General features: G+C 41.0%; 1 protein-coding gene across 3 annotated transcripts in view; it reads left to right on the forward strand.

The window, feature by feature from the left end:
* The window catches only part of LOC124776240 (lysine--tRNA ligase), an 85,212-nt gene that overhangs the window by 34,322 nt on the left and 33,717 nt on the right, over positions 1-17,173 (forward strand). For all 3 annotated transcript variants that reach the window (XM_047251104.1, XM_047251103.1, XM_047251105.1), the window contains exon 7: positions 15,173-15,432. In XM_047251104.1, the coding sequence (XP_047107060.1) occupies positions 15,173-15,432 (260 nt within the window). The remainder of the gene's footprint in view (positions 1-15,172; positions 15,433-17,173) is intronic.

Consider the following 17,173-nt stretch of genomic DNA (forward strand, 5'->3'; position numbering starts at 1 on the left):
ACTTGAAATTAGCGGAGATTGAGGCCTGGTGGATAACGGGAAGAGAGGATATATTGAAGAGCAAGTTCCCATCTCCGGAGTTCGGATAGGTTGGTGTTAGTGGGAAGTATCCAGATAACCCGGACAGTGTAACACTGTGCCAAGATGTGCTGGCCGTGCACCAAGGCATGTTTAGCCACGGGGTGATCCTCATTACCAACAAACATTGTCTGCCTGTGTCCATTCATGCGAATGGACGGTTTGTTGCTGGTCATTCCCACATAGAATTCATCACAGTGTAGGCAGGTCAGTTGGTAGATAACGTGGGTGCTTTCACACGTGGCTCTGCCTTTGATCGTGTACACCTTCCGGGTTACAGGACTGGAGTAGGTGGTGGTGGGAGGGTGCATGGGACAGGTTTTACACCGGGGGCGGTTACAAGGGTAGGAGCCAGAGGGTAGGGAAGGTGGTTTGGGGATTTCATAGGGATGAACTAAGAGGTTACAAAGGTTAGGTGGACGGCGGAAAGACACTCTTGGTGGAGTGGGGAGGATTTCATGAAGGATGGATCTCATTTCAGGGCAGGATTTGAGGAAGTCGTATCCCTGCTGGAGAGCCACATTCAGAATCTGATCCAGTCCCGGAAAGTATCCTGTCACAAGTGGGGCACTTTCGTGGTTCTTCTGTGGGAGGTTCTGGGTTTGAGAGGATGAGGAAGTGGCTCTGGTTATTTGCTTCTGTACCAGGTCGGGAGGGTAGTTGCAGGATGCGAAAGCTGTTGTCAGGTTGTTGGTGTAATGCTTCAGGGATTCCGGACTGGAGCAGATTCGTTTGCAACGAAGACCTAGGCTGTAGGGAAGGGACCGTTTGATGTGGAATGGGTAGCAGCTGTCGTAATGGAGGTACTGTTGCTTGTTGGTGGGTTTGATGTGGACGGACGTGTGAAGCTGGCCATTGGACAGGTGGAGATCAACATCAAGGAAAGTGGCATGGGATTTGGAGTAGGACGAGGTGAATCTGATGGAACCAAAGGAGTTGAGGTTGGAGAGGAAATTCTGGAGTTCTTCTTCACTGTGAGTCCATATCATGAAGATGTCATCAATAAATATGTACCAAACTTTGGGTTGGCAGGCCTGGGTAACCAAGAAGGCTTCCTCTAAGCGACCCATGAATAGGTTGGCGTACGAAGGGGCCATCCTGGTACCCACAGCTGTTCCCTTTAATTGTTGGTATGTCTGGCCTTCAAAAGTGAAGAAGTTGTGGGTCAGGATGAAGCTGGCTAAGGTAATGAGGAAAGAGGTTTTAGGTAGGGTGGCAGGTGATCGGCGTGAAAGGAAGTGCTCCATCGCAGCGAGGCCCTGGGCATGAGGGATATTTGTGTATAAGGAAGTGGCATCAATGGTTACAAGGACGGTTTCCGGGGGTAACGGATTGGGTAAGGATTCCAGGCGTTCGAGAAAGTAGTTGGTGTCTTTGATGAAGGATGGGAGACTGCACATAATGGGTTGAAGGTGTTGATCTACGTAGGCAGAGATACGTTCTGTGGGGGCTTGGTAACCAGCTACAATGGGGCGGCCGGGATGATTGGGTTTGTGAATTTTAGGAAGAAGGTAGGGGTGCGGGGTGTTGGTGGGGTCAGGAGGTTGATGGAGTCAGGTGAAAGGTTTTGTAGGGGGCCTAAGGTTCTGAGGATTCCTTGAAGCTCCGCCTGGACGTCAGGAATGGGATTACCTTGGCAAACTTTGTATATGGTGTTGTCTGAAAGCTGACGCAGTCCCTCAGCCACATACTCCCGATGATCAAGTACCACGGTCGTGGAACCCTTGTCCGCCGGAAGAATGACGATGGACCGGTCAGCCTTCAGATTACGGATAGCCTGGGCCTCAGCAGTGGTGATGTTGGGAGTAGGATTAAGGTTTTTTAAGAAGGATTGAGAGGCAAGGCTGGAAGTCAGAAATTCCTGGAAGGTTTGGAGAGGGTGATTTTGAGGAAGAGGAGGTGGGTCCCGCTGTGACGGATGACGGAACTGTTCCAGGCAGGGTTCAATTTGGATAGTGTCTTGGGGAGTTGGATCATTAGGGGTAGGATTAGGATCATTTTTCTTCGTGGCAAAGTGATACTTGCAGCATAGAGTACAAGTGTAAGACAGTAAATCTTTGACGAGCGCTGTTTGGTTGAATCTGGGAGTGGGGCTGAAGGTGAGGCCTTTGGATAGGACAGAGGTTTCGGATTGGGAGAGAGGTTTGGAGGAAAGGTTAACTACTGAATTAGGGTGTTGTGGTGCCAGATTGTGTTGATTGGGATTTTGAGGTTTTGGAGGGAGTGGAGCTGGAAGTGGGAGACTGAGTAGATGGGAGAGACTGGGTTTGTGTGCAATGAGAGGTGGTTGAGGTTTGCTGGAAAGGTTGTGAAGGGTGAGTGAGTTGCCTTTCCGGAGGTGGGAAACCAGGAGATTGGATAGTTTTTTGAGGTGAAGGGTGGCATGCTGTTCTAATTTGCGGTTGGCCTGTAGGAGGATGCTCTGAATAGCCGGTGTGGATGTGGGAGAGGTAAATCACAGAGCATGTAACACTTTGAGGACCACCCAATTGGAACCCTATTTGTGTTTTTGCGCTACTTAACAGTGATGTTGCTTGTTGCTGACTACATCACATGTCCTATGCTCTGAATATCTACTGTCATTATCTTACAAGGTAATGTGACATGAACTATGATTGGCTGGCAAAAGCACATTCCAATCTTGATTTCAGTACTTTGGAAACTAATGTGCTGAGTTTAGCGGAATTCATATTTATATTTTCGTAGTACGAAAATATGCAGTGTACATGTTGTTGTTCGTCAAAGATATTTCCAAAACACAAAACCTTTTCTATTCAATGGACTGACAAGTTTTACTATTCCAAGGGAGAGTATCCCATAATGTACCATGTAGAATGTATATTTTCACCTGGGAAAAAAATGTGTTTTTAACTGGGAAATCTGCAAATTTCTTTCCCTTGTCCCCATATATACCCTGTATTTAATGTTATCTTGTTAAGTCCTTAAACTTAATACTTGGATGTATTATTATTGGTATCTAAAATTAAGATCATAGTTTTTTCGCATCACATATTGTCACTCGCCCATTTTCTTTTTAATAGTAAAAAATCGTTAATCAATTTTGATGCATTTTATTTTATTAATTTTTTTATTATATTTTGGTTCCAGAATTTTTACATAATTGTATGTTTTTAGTTAATTGTACATACATACTTGTCGAATATATGTACTGTAGCAACACCTGACTTGCTTATGTCATAAATGCATTATGTTTCTGTGTCGCTACCGCATCCCAGTTTGCTGTGAACAGTGACCCTGTTCACTTCATTATTCTCCCTGCACTGTGACACAATGAGACGCAATGTTTCCATCATGTCACTATGGCTTAAGTCATATTAGAATAATACAAGGCTTCTTCTTATGCATTCAGGTATGTTTTATCACATTCATGCTTGCATTTTCTGTATTCATGAAATTGTGCGTTCTCGTTATCTTATAATTTCTTGTTATTCTGACAGATCTGAAGTGGTTATTATGGACCAAATTTGATAGTCTGATGACAGTTTGCATGTGATCAAGGACTGGAATCAAAGAAAGAGATTTTGTACTTCCTGGATAACACTCTTTATCATACATACATATATATATATGAATTAATATCTTGGCAAAGTGTTACACCGTCCAGGTTATCTGGATACTTCCCACTGACACCAACCTATCAGAACTCCAGAGATGGGAACTTGCCCTTAAATACACTCCTGGAAATTGAAATAAGAACACCGTGAATTCATTGTCCCAGGAAGGGGAAACTTTATTGACACATTCCTGGGGTCAGATACATCACATGATCACACTGACAGAACCACACGCACATAGACACAGGCAACAGAGCGTGCACAATGTCGGCACTAGTACAGTGTATATCCACCTTTCGCAGCAATGCAGGCTGCTATTCTCCCATGGAGACGATCGTAGAGATGCTGGATGTAGTCCTGTGGAACGGCTTGCCATGCCATTTCCACCTGGCGCCTCAGTTGGACCAGCGTTCGTGCTGGACGTGCAGACCGCGTGAGACGACGCTTCATCCAGTCCCAAACATGCTCAATGGGGGACAGATCCGGAGATCTTGCTGGTCAGGGTAGTTGACTTACACCTTCTAGAGCACATTGGGTGGCACGGGATACATGCGGACGTGCATTGTCCTGTTGGAACAGCAAGTTCCCTTGCCGGTCTAGGAATGGTATAACGATGGGTTCGATGACGGTTTGGATGTACCGTGCTCTATTCAGTGTCCCCTCGACGATCACCAGTGGTGTACGGCCAGTGTAGGAGATCGCTCCCCACACCATGATGCCGGGTGTTGGCCCTGTGTGCCTCGGTCGTATGCAGTCCTGATTGTGGCGCTCACCTGCACGGCGCCAAACACGCATACGACCATCATTGGCACCAAGGCAGAAGCGACTCTCATCGCTGAAGACGACACGTCTCCATTCGTCCCTCCATTCACGCCTGTCGCGACACCACTGGAGGCGGGCTACACGATGTTGGGGCGTGAGCGGAAGACGGCCTAACGGTGTGCGGGACCGTAGCCCAGCTTCATGGAGACGGTTGCGAATGGTCCTCGCCGATACCCCAGGAGCAACAGTGTCCCTAATTTGCTGGGAAGTGGCGGTGCGGTCCCCTACGGCACTGCGTAGGATCCTACGGTCTTGACGTGCATCCGTGCGTCGCTGCGGTCCGGTCCCTGGTCGACGGGCACGTGCACCTTCCGCCGACCACTGGCGACAACATCGATGTACTGTGGAGACCTCACGCCCCACGTGTTGAGCAGTTCGGCGGTACGTCCACCCGGCCTCCCGCATGCCCACTATACGCCCTCGCTCAAAGTCCGTCAACTGCACATACGGTTCACGTCCACGCTGTCGCGGCATGCTACCAGTGTTAAAGACTGCGATGGAGCTCCGTATGCCACGGCAAACTGGCTGACACTGACGGCGGCGGTGCACAAAAGCTGCGCAGCTAGCGCCATTCGACGGCCAACACCGCGGTTCCTGGTGTGTCCGCTGTGCCGTGCATGTGATCATTGCTTGTACAGCCCTCTCGCAGTGTCCGGAGCAAGTATGGTGGGTCTGACACACCGGTGTCAATGTGTTCTTTTTTCCATTTCCAGGAGTGTACATCCTCTCTTCCTGTTACCCACCAGGCCTCAACCTCCGCTAATTTCAAGTTGCCGCCCCTCGTACATCACTTGTCACTCAACAACATCTTTGCCTTTGTACTTCTGCCTCGACTGACCTCTCTGCCCAAACTCTTTGCCTTTACATATGTCTGCTTGTGTCTGTATATCTGTGTGTGTGTGCGTGTGTGTGCGTGCGCGGTGTATACCTGTCCCTTTTTCCCCCTAAGGTAAGTCTTTCTGCTCCCGGGGTTGGAATGACTCCTTACCCTCTCCCTTAAAACCCACATCCTTTTGTCTTTCCCTCTCCTTCCCTCGTTCCTGATGAAGCAACCGTGGGTTGCGAAAGATTGAATTTTGTGTGTGTGTTTGTGTTTGTTTGTGTGTGTATCAACATACCAACGCTTTCGTTTGGTAAGTTACATCATCTTTGTTTTTAGATATATTTTTCCCACGTGGAGTGTTTCCCTCTATTATATTAATACAGTGCTCATACAAGAATTTGCCAACAACAGCAAAATATGTCAAAGGGTTTAGGAAGACTATGCAATGCTTCGTCACAACTGTTTACATTAGATTCATGTAAGCAGTTACAACCGGGATCATGCGCATGCGCAGTTGAGTTGCCTATGAGTAGTACCTCCTCCCGCTTCTGGCTACAGAAATGTCACTGTTGGTTGTGTACGCAGCAAACCAATCGGCAATTTCGGTGGTGAGGGGGGTAAATTCGTATTCGTGAGGGGAAAAAATCCTTGTTTCACAAAGCGCCTAGCATATAGCGCACATTAGTATATCGATTATTCAAATGATTTTGAATCACATCCCTGTTGCATTTTGAACACATTCTATGTAGATTTCTGAATGAATCGTAAGTTGATTTTTGAATGCGTGCATAGTGTACGTGATGTCCATGCCAGGGGAATCCTCGTCGCATCTAGAAATAAACTTCCTTGCTGACAAAATGGGATGGGGCTATATGAGCTGAGCGGAATAAAGCTGAACGGATGAAAGCTGTTTGTTTATGTGATTGATTGGGTATGCGAATGATTAGCATTGTTATAATTACTAGCAAAGTCCATAGATTCAGACTACCAGAGTGGAAATAAACGACTAACAGGAATAACAGGTAAGAAAGATTACGTTATCTTCTCGGTGTATCCAAGAAAATGAAATTTTGACAAAATTTTTGGCCAGATCGCTACAAGTTGTATATTTCCTGGCTAGCAGCCGTTCTATTCTCAGAGTAGTGCGGAAAATGCATTGTACGAACATGTAATAACAGGGTGTATACGACCCAGGAGATCCGGGAAAAAACCGGGAATTTTTTCATCCGGGAGAAAACTGGGAAAAACCCGGGATGTTTTTAGAATTCCGGGAATTTTTCATTGTTTTACTTTTCAGTTAAATTTTTGTAATTTTGACTGATAAGAACCAATACTCCAACAAAGGATATTACTGTATAATACTTCATCAATAGAACATAAACGAGAAAAAAAAAACAAAAATAACTTAAATTGCAAAGGAAATGCGCCATATACAACGACGACACACATTGCTCATCAAGCGTCTGCCAATTGAAAATGTGTCAAAGGCTTTAGGAAGACTATGCAGTGCTTCATAACAACAAATTGCCTCCAATGAGCGTGAAGTCGCAACTGTTTACATTCAATTTGTTTTAGCAGTTTCGCGCGGGCTCATGCGCATGCGCAGTTGAGTCACGTTTGAGTAGTAGATTCTCCCGCTTCTGGCAACAGGAATGTGGCTGTTGCCTGTACAAGCAGTCGCAGCAAGCAGCTAGATGCTACTGGGAAAAGGGGGGGCGCCAAAGTCATAATCTTGAGGAAAACAACTTGTTTCACAAAGCATCTTGCATCCAGCGCACGTTTGCCTGTCGATTATTCATATCATTTTGAAACGCTTCCCTGTTGATTTTTGAACACATTTTAAGATGATTTCTGAATGAATCATAAGTTGACTTTTGAATGCATGCATAGTGTATGTGATGTCTCTGTCAGGAGAATCCTCGTTGCATCTAGAAATAAACTTTCCGCAGACAAAAGGGGACGGGGCTATACGAACTGAGCGGAGTAAAGACGAACGGATGAATGCCAATCGCTGTCTGATTATGTGGTTGATTGGGTTTGCGAAAGATCAGCATTGTTATAATTACTACCGAAATCCATAGATTCAGACTACTAGAATGGGAATAAATGACTGACAGGAATAACAGGTGAGAAAGATTACGTATTATCTTCTCATTGTATCCAAGAAAATGGAATTTTGACAGAAAATATTTGGCCAGATCGCTACACTAGTAAGGGCCAGTAGTACAGTCCCTGGCTAGCAGCCTCGTAAGTTCTATTCTGGAAGTAACGCAGAAAGCGTGTTGTTCGAACACATAATAACGCCTAACCGGGAAATAATTGCGGGATAACTAAACCTGTGATTCTGTCAGGGTTAGTGAAGTTAATAGGTGAACAAATTTTGACAGTGACAGAAATAGCTACAAAATTGGTGATGACAAGATTGTTTGTTAGAACGAGGAAGGAGAAGAAACGGGGACATCACACAAATTATGGAAGCATAAGACGATTCCAAATTTATATAAAAATTTTGTAATACTACTTTTCGATCTAGTGCTTGAGAAACTGGTGCGTATGAATGAAATGTGAAACTATTTCCTAACATAAAGCTTTTTGCTTGTAGTAGGCCTAATAGGCATTTTATATTGGTACTTATTGGATTATATTCTGTCGTTTTATAAAAATGGCCATTTGTACCAAAACAGTCTCCTTTATTTGGTGTTTTACAAAATTGCTGCCATATTAGAAAGGCCTATTTTGTTTTATCTAGCAGACAGTGAAAAAATAGACGTAATCAGCTCGAGAAACCACACTTCTGGGGTATTATTTGTATTAACATATTTTTCAGTTTTAGATAACGACATTTCGATTTTTCATATAGCAAAACGTTTGACGAACTTTGATGAGGTAATAGATTCTTTCGCAGAAAGGAAAACGCGCCATGTAAAGCTGTAGTAAGATTAGAGAGCAGAAAATGCTAGGAGCTAAGGTTTGAAGAAATGTGTAATTTCTTTCTTATCTCTTGTCAGTATTGGTTTTATATATCCTATATTTAATTTTATGTCACACAAAACACCAAGTTACTAACTAATAGGCAATAAAGAGTTCAGGTTTTCTGAAGAGTTCTTGTTCTTTCAATTACAGATAATCCCATCTACTATTAATTGCGAGATTTTTTTAGAGGGGCAGGCTGTCAAACCGGCCGACTGGGAGCAGGAGAGGCACCACAGGACATTTCGATTTCCACTCTCCTGCTTATAGTATGGACGTGGGGTAGAAAAATGCCGAGGCGTGGCACTGCACTTTGGCATACTTAAGACCAAATAATATGTCTTACATTTCCTCGAATATATATGTTTTATGTTTCAGGCTTTTCAGAAAGATGTGCGTTACAAGATAAACATATTTTTACTCTCACGTCAACTGAAAACAAAACGGATATCTGTGGCTGGGAGTTATCAAGTGAATTAAAACACATTCACATAATTCCGGAAGCCTGAAATGTCATTAGTTTCAGATTTTATTTCCACCTTTCTGACAGTCAAGCATTAATCGCCTTGCGGAACAATGAAGTTGATTTTTGTCTGTTTGCTAAAGAAATTTGACTTTTGCTAACCTTTTCCGCAGAAGCAGTCAATGTATTTGAAACGAAATGTTTAATTCCACAGTACTGGCTAGTTTCAACTGTTCGCTGTATTTCAAGGGCACGTTTTCATTTTCTAGCATGTATGGTATTATGCCATAATAAAGAACCAAACATGATATAATACAGTACTGGTGCTCCAAGAAAATTTACATCCCGAAAACCACACTGAAAAGCTTAATATCAATTAGGTCAAGGTCTACTTCACTGGGAATCTGGACATACGAATGTGCCCTTTAAGTATGCACTTTGAATGTGTACATTTTAATATGGTTCACGAAATTCCGATGCTCTTGCAGTATCCTCTGATGTCTTGTTTCTTTTATGACATAATGTATGATCTTTCAATGTTTTACATGGTAGCTGCGCACGCGCACGGTGTCACCTGTTATCTGCGCTCTCTGGCAACTGCTGAAACGAACCTATTTCTAACAGATCGCGGGAAAATATTGCAAATAGTGGTTTGAAAAGCGTTACTTTCAAAGTAAATATCCATTTACGTAAGTTGAGTTATGTGCAAGAATGTACCATGAATTTATTAAACCACAGAGCGTTTGACTCTCAATTAAAAAATCAACTCTTTGATGATGAGCTATTTAGAAGAATTTCGAACCCTGAAGATCAGACGTTTATGTCATTATTAAAAATCTTACTGGCACATTTGTGTGATATATGTTAAAGTGTAACACGCGCAAAAAAGACCAACAATATATGCGAAAGCTTAGCTTCTCTTGCAGCTTGGGACCAATATTATTAGTGAAAACTTTGCTTTTTTTGTAGCAACACTATGTATATTAATTTGAACTATTAACTTTCCCTGTTTGTGTGTTCGTGCTACTTAACAGTGATGTTCCTGTTGGCTGACTACATCATGTGCCCTATGCTCTGAATATCCGCTGTCATCGGCTGGCGAGATCACGTGACATGAGCTACGAACGGCTTACAAAAGTGCATCGAAATCTCGATTTCAATGATTCGGAAAGTAACATGCGGTGTTTGGTGGAATTCCAATGTATGTTTTCGTAATACGAAAATACGCAGCAAACATGTTGCTGCACATCAAAGATATTTCCAAAACGTGTCTTTTTACCTGAGTTTCGTTTCTAAAGTGCCGGGAAATTGTACGCCTGTGTGTAAAACCATAACCATTCAAAGGATTGTTAAGGGAAAAAATATACTGTCACCCGGGAGAAAGTGTATTTTTAATCAGGAAATCAGGGAAATTTTTTTTTTTTCATTGTACACGTGTACACCCTGAATAATGTCTAACCTGAGAATAATCCCTGGGTAACTAAACCGGTGATTCTGGCAGGGTTGGTAGAGTTAACCGGAGAATGAGCTTTGACAGTGATAGGAATAGTTACAGAATTAGTGATGAGAAGATAGTTTGTTAGGATGAGGAAGGAGAAGAAATGGGGACATCTCACATATTATGGAATAATATAACGATTCCAAATTTATACAAAAGTTTCATACTACTACTTTTTGATCTCGTGCTTCAAAAACTGGAGCATATGAATGAAATGTGAAACTATTTCCTAAAATAAAGCATTTTGCTTGTACTAGGCCAAATAGGCATTTCATATTGATACTTCGCAAATTATATTCTGTCGTATTATAAAAATGACAATTATTACCAAAACAGTCTCGTTTATTTGGTGTGTGTTACAGTTGCTGCAATATTAGAAAGGCCTGTTTTCTTTTGTCCAGCAGACAGTGACAAAATAGACGTAATCTGATCAAGAAACCACACCAGTCTTGGGTACTATTTGTATTAACAGCTTTTTCAGTATTAGACGATGACATTTAGAATTTCCATGTAGCAAAACGTTTGACGAACTTTGATGAGGTAATAGATTCTTTCTCAGAAAGGAAAACACATCGTGTAAAGCTGTAGCAAGATTAAAGAGAGAGAAAAATAAGCTAGGACTGAAGGATTGAAGAAATGTGTACTGTCTTGCTTGTCTCTTGTCGTACCTGGTTTTAATGTATCCTGTATTTCACCGAGCGAGGTGGCGCAGTGGTTAGCACACTGGACTCGCATATGGGAGAACGACATTTCAATCCCGCATCTGGCCATCCTGATTTAGGTTTTCTGTGATTTCCCTAAATCTCTTCAGTCAAATGCCGGGATGGTTCCTTTGAAAAGGGCACGGCCGACTTCCTTACCCATCGTTCCCTAAACCAATGAGTCCGATGACCTTGCAGTTTGGTCTCCTCCCCCAAAACAACCCAACCCAACCCTGTATTTCATTTTAAGCCACACAGAACAGCAAGTTATTAGCTAATAGGCAGTAAAGAGTCCAGATTTTCTGAAGAGTACTTGTTCTTCCAGTTACAAATAATCCCATCCAGTATTAATTGCAAGGTTGACATTTTAATTTCCGCCATCCTGAATATAGTTTGATGGCATCCATTACAAAATATACACATTGGAGTTCCATAATGTGAAGTACAGTGACGTTCGGTAGAAGAATGCTGTGTGAAGAGGCGTGGCGCTGCACTTTGGCACACTTAAAACCAAATAACACCTCTTATATTTCCTCGAAGTTATATGTTTTATGCATCAGACTCTTCAGGAAGATGTGCGCTACAAAATGAACATATTTTTGAAAAAAAAAAATTATTTTTTATTTCCACCTTTCTGACACTCAACCATTAATCGTCTTGTAGAACAATGAAGTAATTTTTGTCGCTTTGCTAAAGAAATTCACCTTCTATTTATCTTTTCCACTGAGGCAGCCAATTTGTTTCAAATGAAGTGTTTAATTCCACACTGTTGGCTAGTTTCAACTGTTCACTGCATTTCAAGTGCATGTTGTCATCTTCTAGCACATATGGCATTATGCCTTAATAAAGAACCAAACATGAGATAATACAGTACTGGTACTCCAAGAAAACTTACATCCCGAAAACCACAGTGAAAAGCTTAATATTAGATCGAGGCCTACTTCGCTGGAAATCTGGACATACGAATGAGCTTTTTATCGCGAATTATTCATTTCAGTATGGTTCAAGAAATTCCGACTCTCTTGGAGTATCCTCTAATGTCTTCTTTCTTTTATGACATAATGTAAGATCTATTAATGTTTTACACATACAAACATATGGGCTTCCTACGTCATCGTAGCTGCGAAAGCGCGGGGGCACCTCTTATGTGGCACACTCTGGCAACTGCTGGAACAAATCTATTTGTAACAGATCTCGGGAAAATATTGCGAATTGTGGTTTGAAAAGCGTTATTTTCAAAGTAAATTTCCTTTTGCGCAAGATGAACTATGAGCGAAAATGTAAGATGAATTTCTTAAATCGCAGAGCGTTTGACTCTCGTTTATAAATCAACTCTTTGATGACAAGCCATTTAGAAGAATTTTGAGGCCAGAAGATCAGAGATTTATTTTGGTATTAAACATTTGAGCAAGCAGTAAAGGAAACAAAAGAAAAATTCGGAGTAGGTATTAAAATTCATGGAGAAGAAATAAAAACTTTGAGGTTCGCCGATGACATTGTAATTCTGTCAGAGACAGCAAAGGACTTGGAGGAGCAGTTGAATGGAATGGACAGTGTCTTGAAAGGAGGATATAAGATGAACATCAACAAAAGCAAAACGAGGATAATGGAATGTAGTCTAATTAAGTCGGGTGATGCTGAGGGAATTAGATTAGGAAATGAGGCACTTAAAGTAGTAAAGGAGTTTTGCTATTTGGGGAGCAAAATAACTGATGATGGTCGAAGTAGAGAGGATATAAAATGTAGGCTGGCAATGGCAAGGAAAGCGTTTCTGAAGAAGAGAAATTTGTTAACATCGAGTATAGATTTAAGTGTCAGGAAGTCATTTCTGAAAGTATTCGTATGGAGTGTAGCCATGTATGGAAATGAAACATGGACGATAAATAGTTTGGACAAGAAGAGAATAGAAGCTTTCGAAATGTGGTGCTACAGAAGAATGCTGAAGATTAGAGGGGTAGATCACATAACTAATGAGGAAGTATTGAATAGGATTGGGGAGAAGAGAAGTTTGTGGCACAACTTGACCAGAAGAAGGGATCGGTTGGTAGAACATGTTCTGAGGCATCAAGGGATCACCAATTTAGTATTGGAGGGCAGCGTGGAGGGTAAAAATCGTAGAGGGAGACCAAGAGATGAATACACTAAGCAGATTCAGAAAGATGTAGGTTGCAGTAGGTACTGGGAGATGAAAAAGCTTGCACAGGATAGAGTAGCATGGAGAGCTGCATCAAACCAGTCTCAGGACTGAAGACCACAACAACAACAACAACTGGAAAATTTGTGTGATGTGTCTTAAAGTGTAAAACGTGCAAAAAAGATCAAAATTATATGTGAAAGCTTAGTTTCACTTGTAACTTATTAATCTTCGCGACAAATATTATAAATGAAAAGCTTGCTTTTCCTGTAGCAACACTATGTATATTAATTTAAACCGTTAACTTTTCCTGTTTGTGTGTTTGCGCTACTTAACACTGATGTTGCTATTGGCTGACTACATCACGTGTCTTATGCTATGAATATCCGCTGTCATTGGCTGGCAAGATCACGTGACATGAGCTATGACTGACTTACAAAAGCGCATTGCAATCTCGACTTCAATGCTTCAGAAAGTAACAAGCGGTTTTTGGTGCAATTCGAATTTATACTTCCGTAGTGTTGCTGCACGTCAGAGAACTTTCCAAAACATTTTTTTTTTTCCTCCCTGAGTTTCGTTTTCTAAAGTGCCGGAAAATTATAAGCTGCTGTATAAAACCATAACCATTCAAATGACTGATAAATTTTACAGTTCCGAGGGAACGTATAGTGTCACTTAATACAGAAAAAAGTGTATTTTCACCCGGAAGAAAATGTATTTTAACCGGGAGATCCGGGAAAAATCTGGGCATTTTATTTCCTTGTCCACGTATACAGCCTGATGACACTTAAGTAAAAACTGAGGTAGACATAGGCTATAAATTTTTTAAAACAATAATGTAAATTTTATGTTAAATCTTTCTCGCATTCACTTTTAGCTACAGTAGCAGGGTATTTAAATCTTTAGCCAGATTGTTTCTCCCGTATATATTCTTTCTCTTTATAAACAGTTTTAAACAATATCGTGCTGTTTTACTTTCTTCCTCACGGTCAGTTTTATGAGGAAACTGGAATATTGTATTTGTGTCTTATTGGAATCTAATTTGTCCGAAACTTTGTAATCCTACTTGTTTTCGGATTAAAATTATGCAAAATACTGTCATTTAAGCTGATACCCTCACAGATCCACTAGCTAGAGTTTAATTGGCATTCCCAAGTTTGTCATTATATTCCACAGGATATGCCTCTGAATGGTGTCATAAGCATTCAGAAGTTGATGAACAAGTTATATATCTTTTTTTTTTTTCGTATTCATTGCCATGCCTTTCCATTTATTGGTCTGATTACAACTACATTGTAAGTAGTTGATCTGTTTCTGCAAAAGTCATTTTGATAACCCCCTGCTTACATTTTCTGCGTATGGTTTTGAGCGGTGTAGCATAAAAGCAAATCTGATATTCCCCTGTAGCTTCTGAAGTCTCTCATGTGTCTTTTTTTATGTATCAGTTATTGATTCCTTCCATTATGTTGGTATGGTTTCAGTTTTCTGTATCACCCGTACCCGGTGAAACAAACATCCATGCAGTGCTTCTCCTCAATATTTTAGAATCTCAGCTGGAATTCTGTCACTCCCACTCCCACTTGACTTGCCACTATTCAGGTCTCTGACACTTCCCAGCTCCTCTTCATCATTTCAGTTCTGGGATTTGGCCATATTAGGGTTGTTGTTGGAATTTGTAAGTGGTGGTTGTGGATCAGAACAGTTGAGTAGATTGTCAAGAATCAGCATCATGCAGAAAAAAATATGGGAAGGGGGGGCAGGGGAAGCATCATGCAGAAAAAAAAATATGGGGGGGGGGGGGGGCGGGGAGATCCATACAAGCTTTGATATCAGAGTATTGTTACCTGGAATCTTTTAAAAGTATGTCCAAGATATTATTGGAGGTAAAAAAAGAATATGGCTGATGATAGAAAGTGTGAATGACATACAAAAGTAGTTGCTGAATGTAAATCTAACATTGCATCACACATTATCCAACAGAATGTTAATGTAATACAACATTTTATATTTATAGTCATACATTCCATGTTAAATTTTGGGTGCTGCATGCAAATATTACAAATAGATGATGATAATGTGCTTATGACACTGTTTTTTTCTGTTGTCAGGTATGGTTAAAAGTATTCACGGGTCATATAAAGTGACATATCATCCAGAGGGCCCAGATGGAAAAGCAATAGAAATTGACTTTACACCTCCATTTAAGAGAATAAGTATGTTCCCAGCATTAGAGGAGAAACTAAATATAAAATTACCAAGCCCAGAAACACTTGGAACACCTGAAGTAAATAAGTTTTTTAGTGACTTGTGTGAAAAGCACGAAGTGGAATGTGCGCCACCACGAACAACTGCTCGGTTGCTGGACAAGGTATATTCATTATTTTTTTTCTCATGTTTATTGTTCAGCTGCAAGGAATTGAAGTATTCAGTATGTCGTGGAGTATTCATTATGTCATCTGTGCATCTCTTTTTAAGGCTGCACAGTGAGTCAGTGAGTGACAGAATAACTGGCAAAAATTTCTAATGGAATGTAATCAACATAGTTTTTAAGGACAGTGAAATTAGGAGATCAAGCAATAGCCACATATCCAATAAATTTAAAAAGCACATTATGTTAAATTACAAACTGATGAGGGCATTTTGAGGTCTCTGTAGTGTAGTAAGAAACTGATGAATGTCTTTCATAACTGTGCACCAGATAAATTTCCAACAGATTTTCCGGCATTGGTATTTGTATTTCCTGTTAGACTTTGTATTCTGCACATGCTAATGATTGTGGTATGGTTTAGTTTTGAGTACTGCTACAAAAATTTTTCAGTACAAATCATTGTGCACTACACACATCATTGCCCAGTCTGACAGACAGTCCTGTCTTACCACATGTAATCAGCATATATACTTTGCAAAGGGTAGAATGCAGTCTTAGTAGCAATCCTGAATCCAAATTCGTCGCTTTATCCACTCTCCTAGATGTGATTATCTCGCAGTATTGTGGGGAAAACATTTAGAAGTTTGTAATGAATGGATGAATGCATGTGGGAGTCCTTAAAGGAGCGTTCAGATAGTGCAATTTGTAGCACATTGCTCATGAAATTCAGATTGCCAGATTTGTCACATTCCAATACACAGTTTAATACCCAAACTTATTATTATTATTATTATTATTATTATTATTATTTTATTGTTCGGAGTAGATTTCTATATTCACCATGGGCTCTCAGTCTGGAAGTTAAACTGAAATTTTCTAGCTTTCTTTGTGGAGCATACAGTGACCATTTTTTCATGTCCCTAGAGTAAATATTCACCACCAGAAGTTAACAATGTGCTAGTAAAGCCCCACTATTTCTCAGTTGTGGAAGTAAGTTTCTCTTTTTGCAAATCACATATTACTACTGTTAATGTTAAATAACTTATCTGTAACCATCTTCTCACGTCTGCACATCCTAAAGCAGCAGTACCAAATGAGGTGGTTTAGTGATTAAGACAGTGGATTTTCATTTGGGTGAATTGAGATTCAAATTGCCATACAGCCATCTAGATTTAGGTGTGCCATAGTTTCACTTAATTGTGTAATGCAAATACAAGAATATTTCCTTGTGAAAAGAGACAGCTGATTTCCTTCCCCAATCTGAGTTTGTGCTCTATCTACAATGACTTTGCCCTTGATGGAACATTAAACCAGTGGAACCATAATATTCGTTAAAACAGCAATAGCTATATTACACCAGTTGTTACCCATTGCTCATTAGTGTCGCCAACAGTATAGCTCTACTTTGTGAGAGTAAATGCTCTGACACATGCTGTGCAGTAATTACAGGATCAGTTTTGAATATGCTTTTGTATCTTCAAACTACTGGTATGATGAGTTGAGTTTGTGTGTTAGCAAATCAAGAGGACTGTTGCTTGTCAACTCAAGTGACTTGGTGCCCCTCCAAAACAACATAAAAACTGCTTCCTGTATCACACGATACCTTCAACTAAAATTTATGAATTAGTTTTTACACCAAATACATTACTTCCCGGTGGATAGTTTCTCCTATTTTTCTTCCTTCAGTTCCTTCATACCAGCACTCCACACCCCAACAGCCACTCTTCCATGCTTTCACCTT

The sequence above is a fragment of the Schistocerca piceifrons genome, chromosome 2 (assembly GCF_021461385.2).
Source record: "Schistocerca piceifrons isolate TAMUIC-IGC-003096 chromosome 2, iqSchPice1.1, whole genome shotgun sequence".
NCBI classification, from domain to species: Eukaryota; Metazoa; Arthropoda; class Insecta; order Orthoptera; family Acrididae; genus Schistocerca; species Schistocerca piceifrons.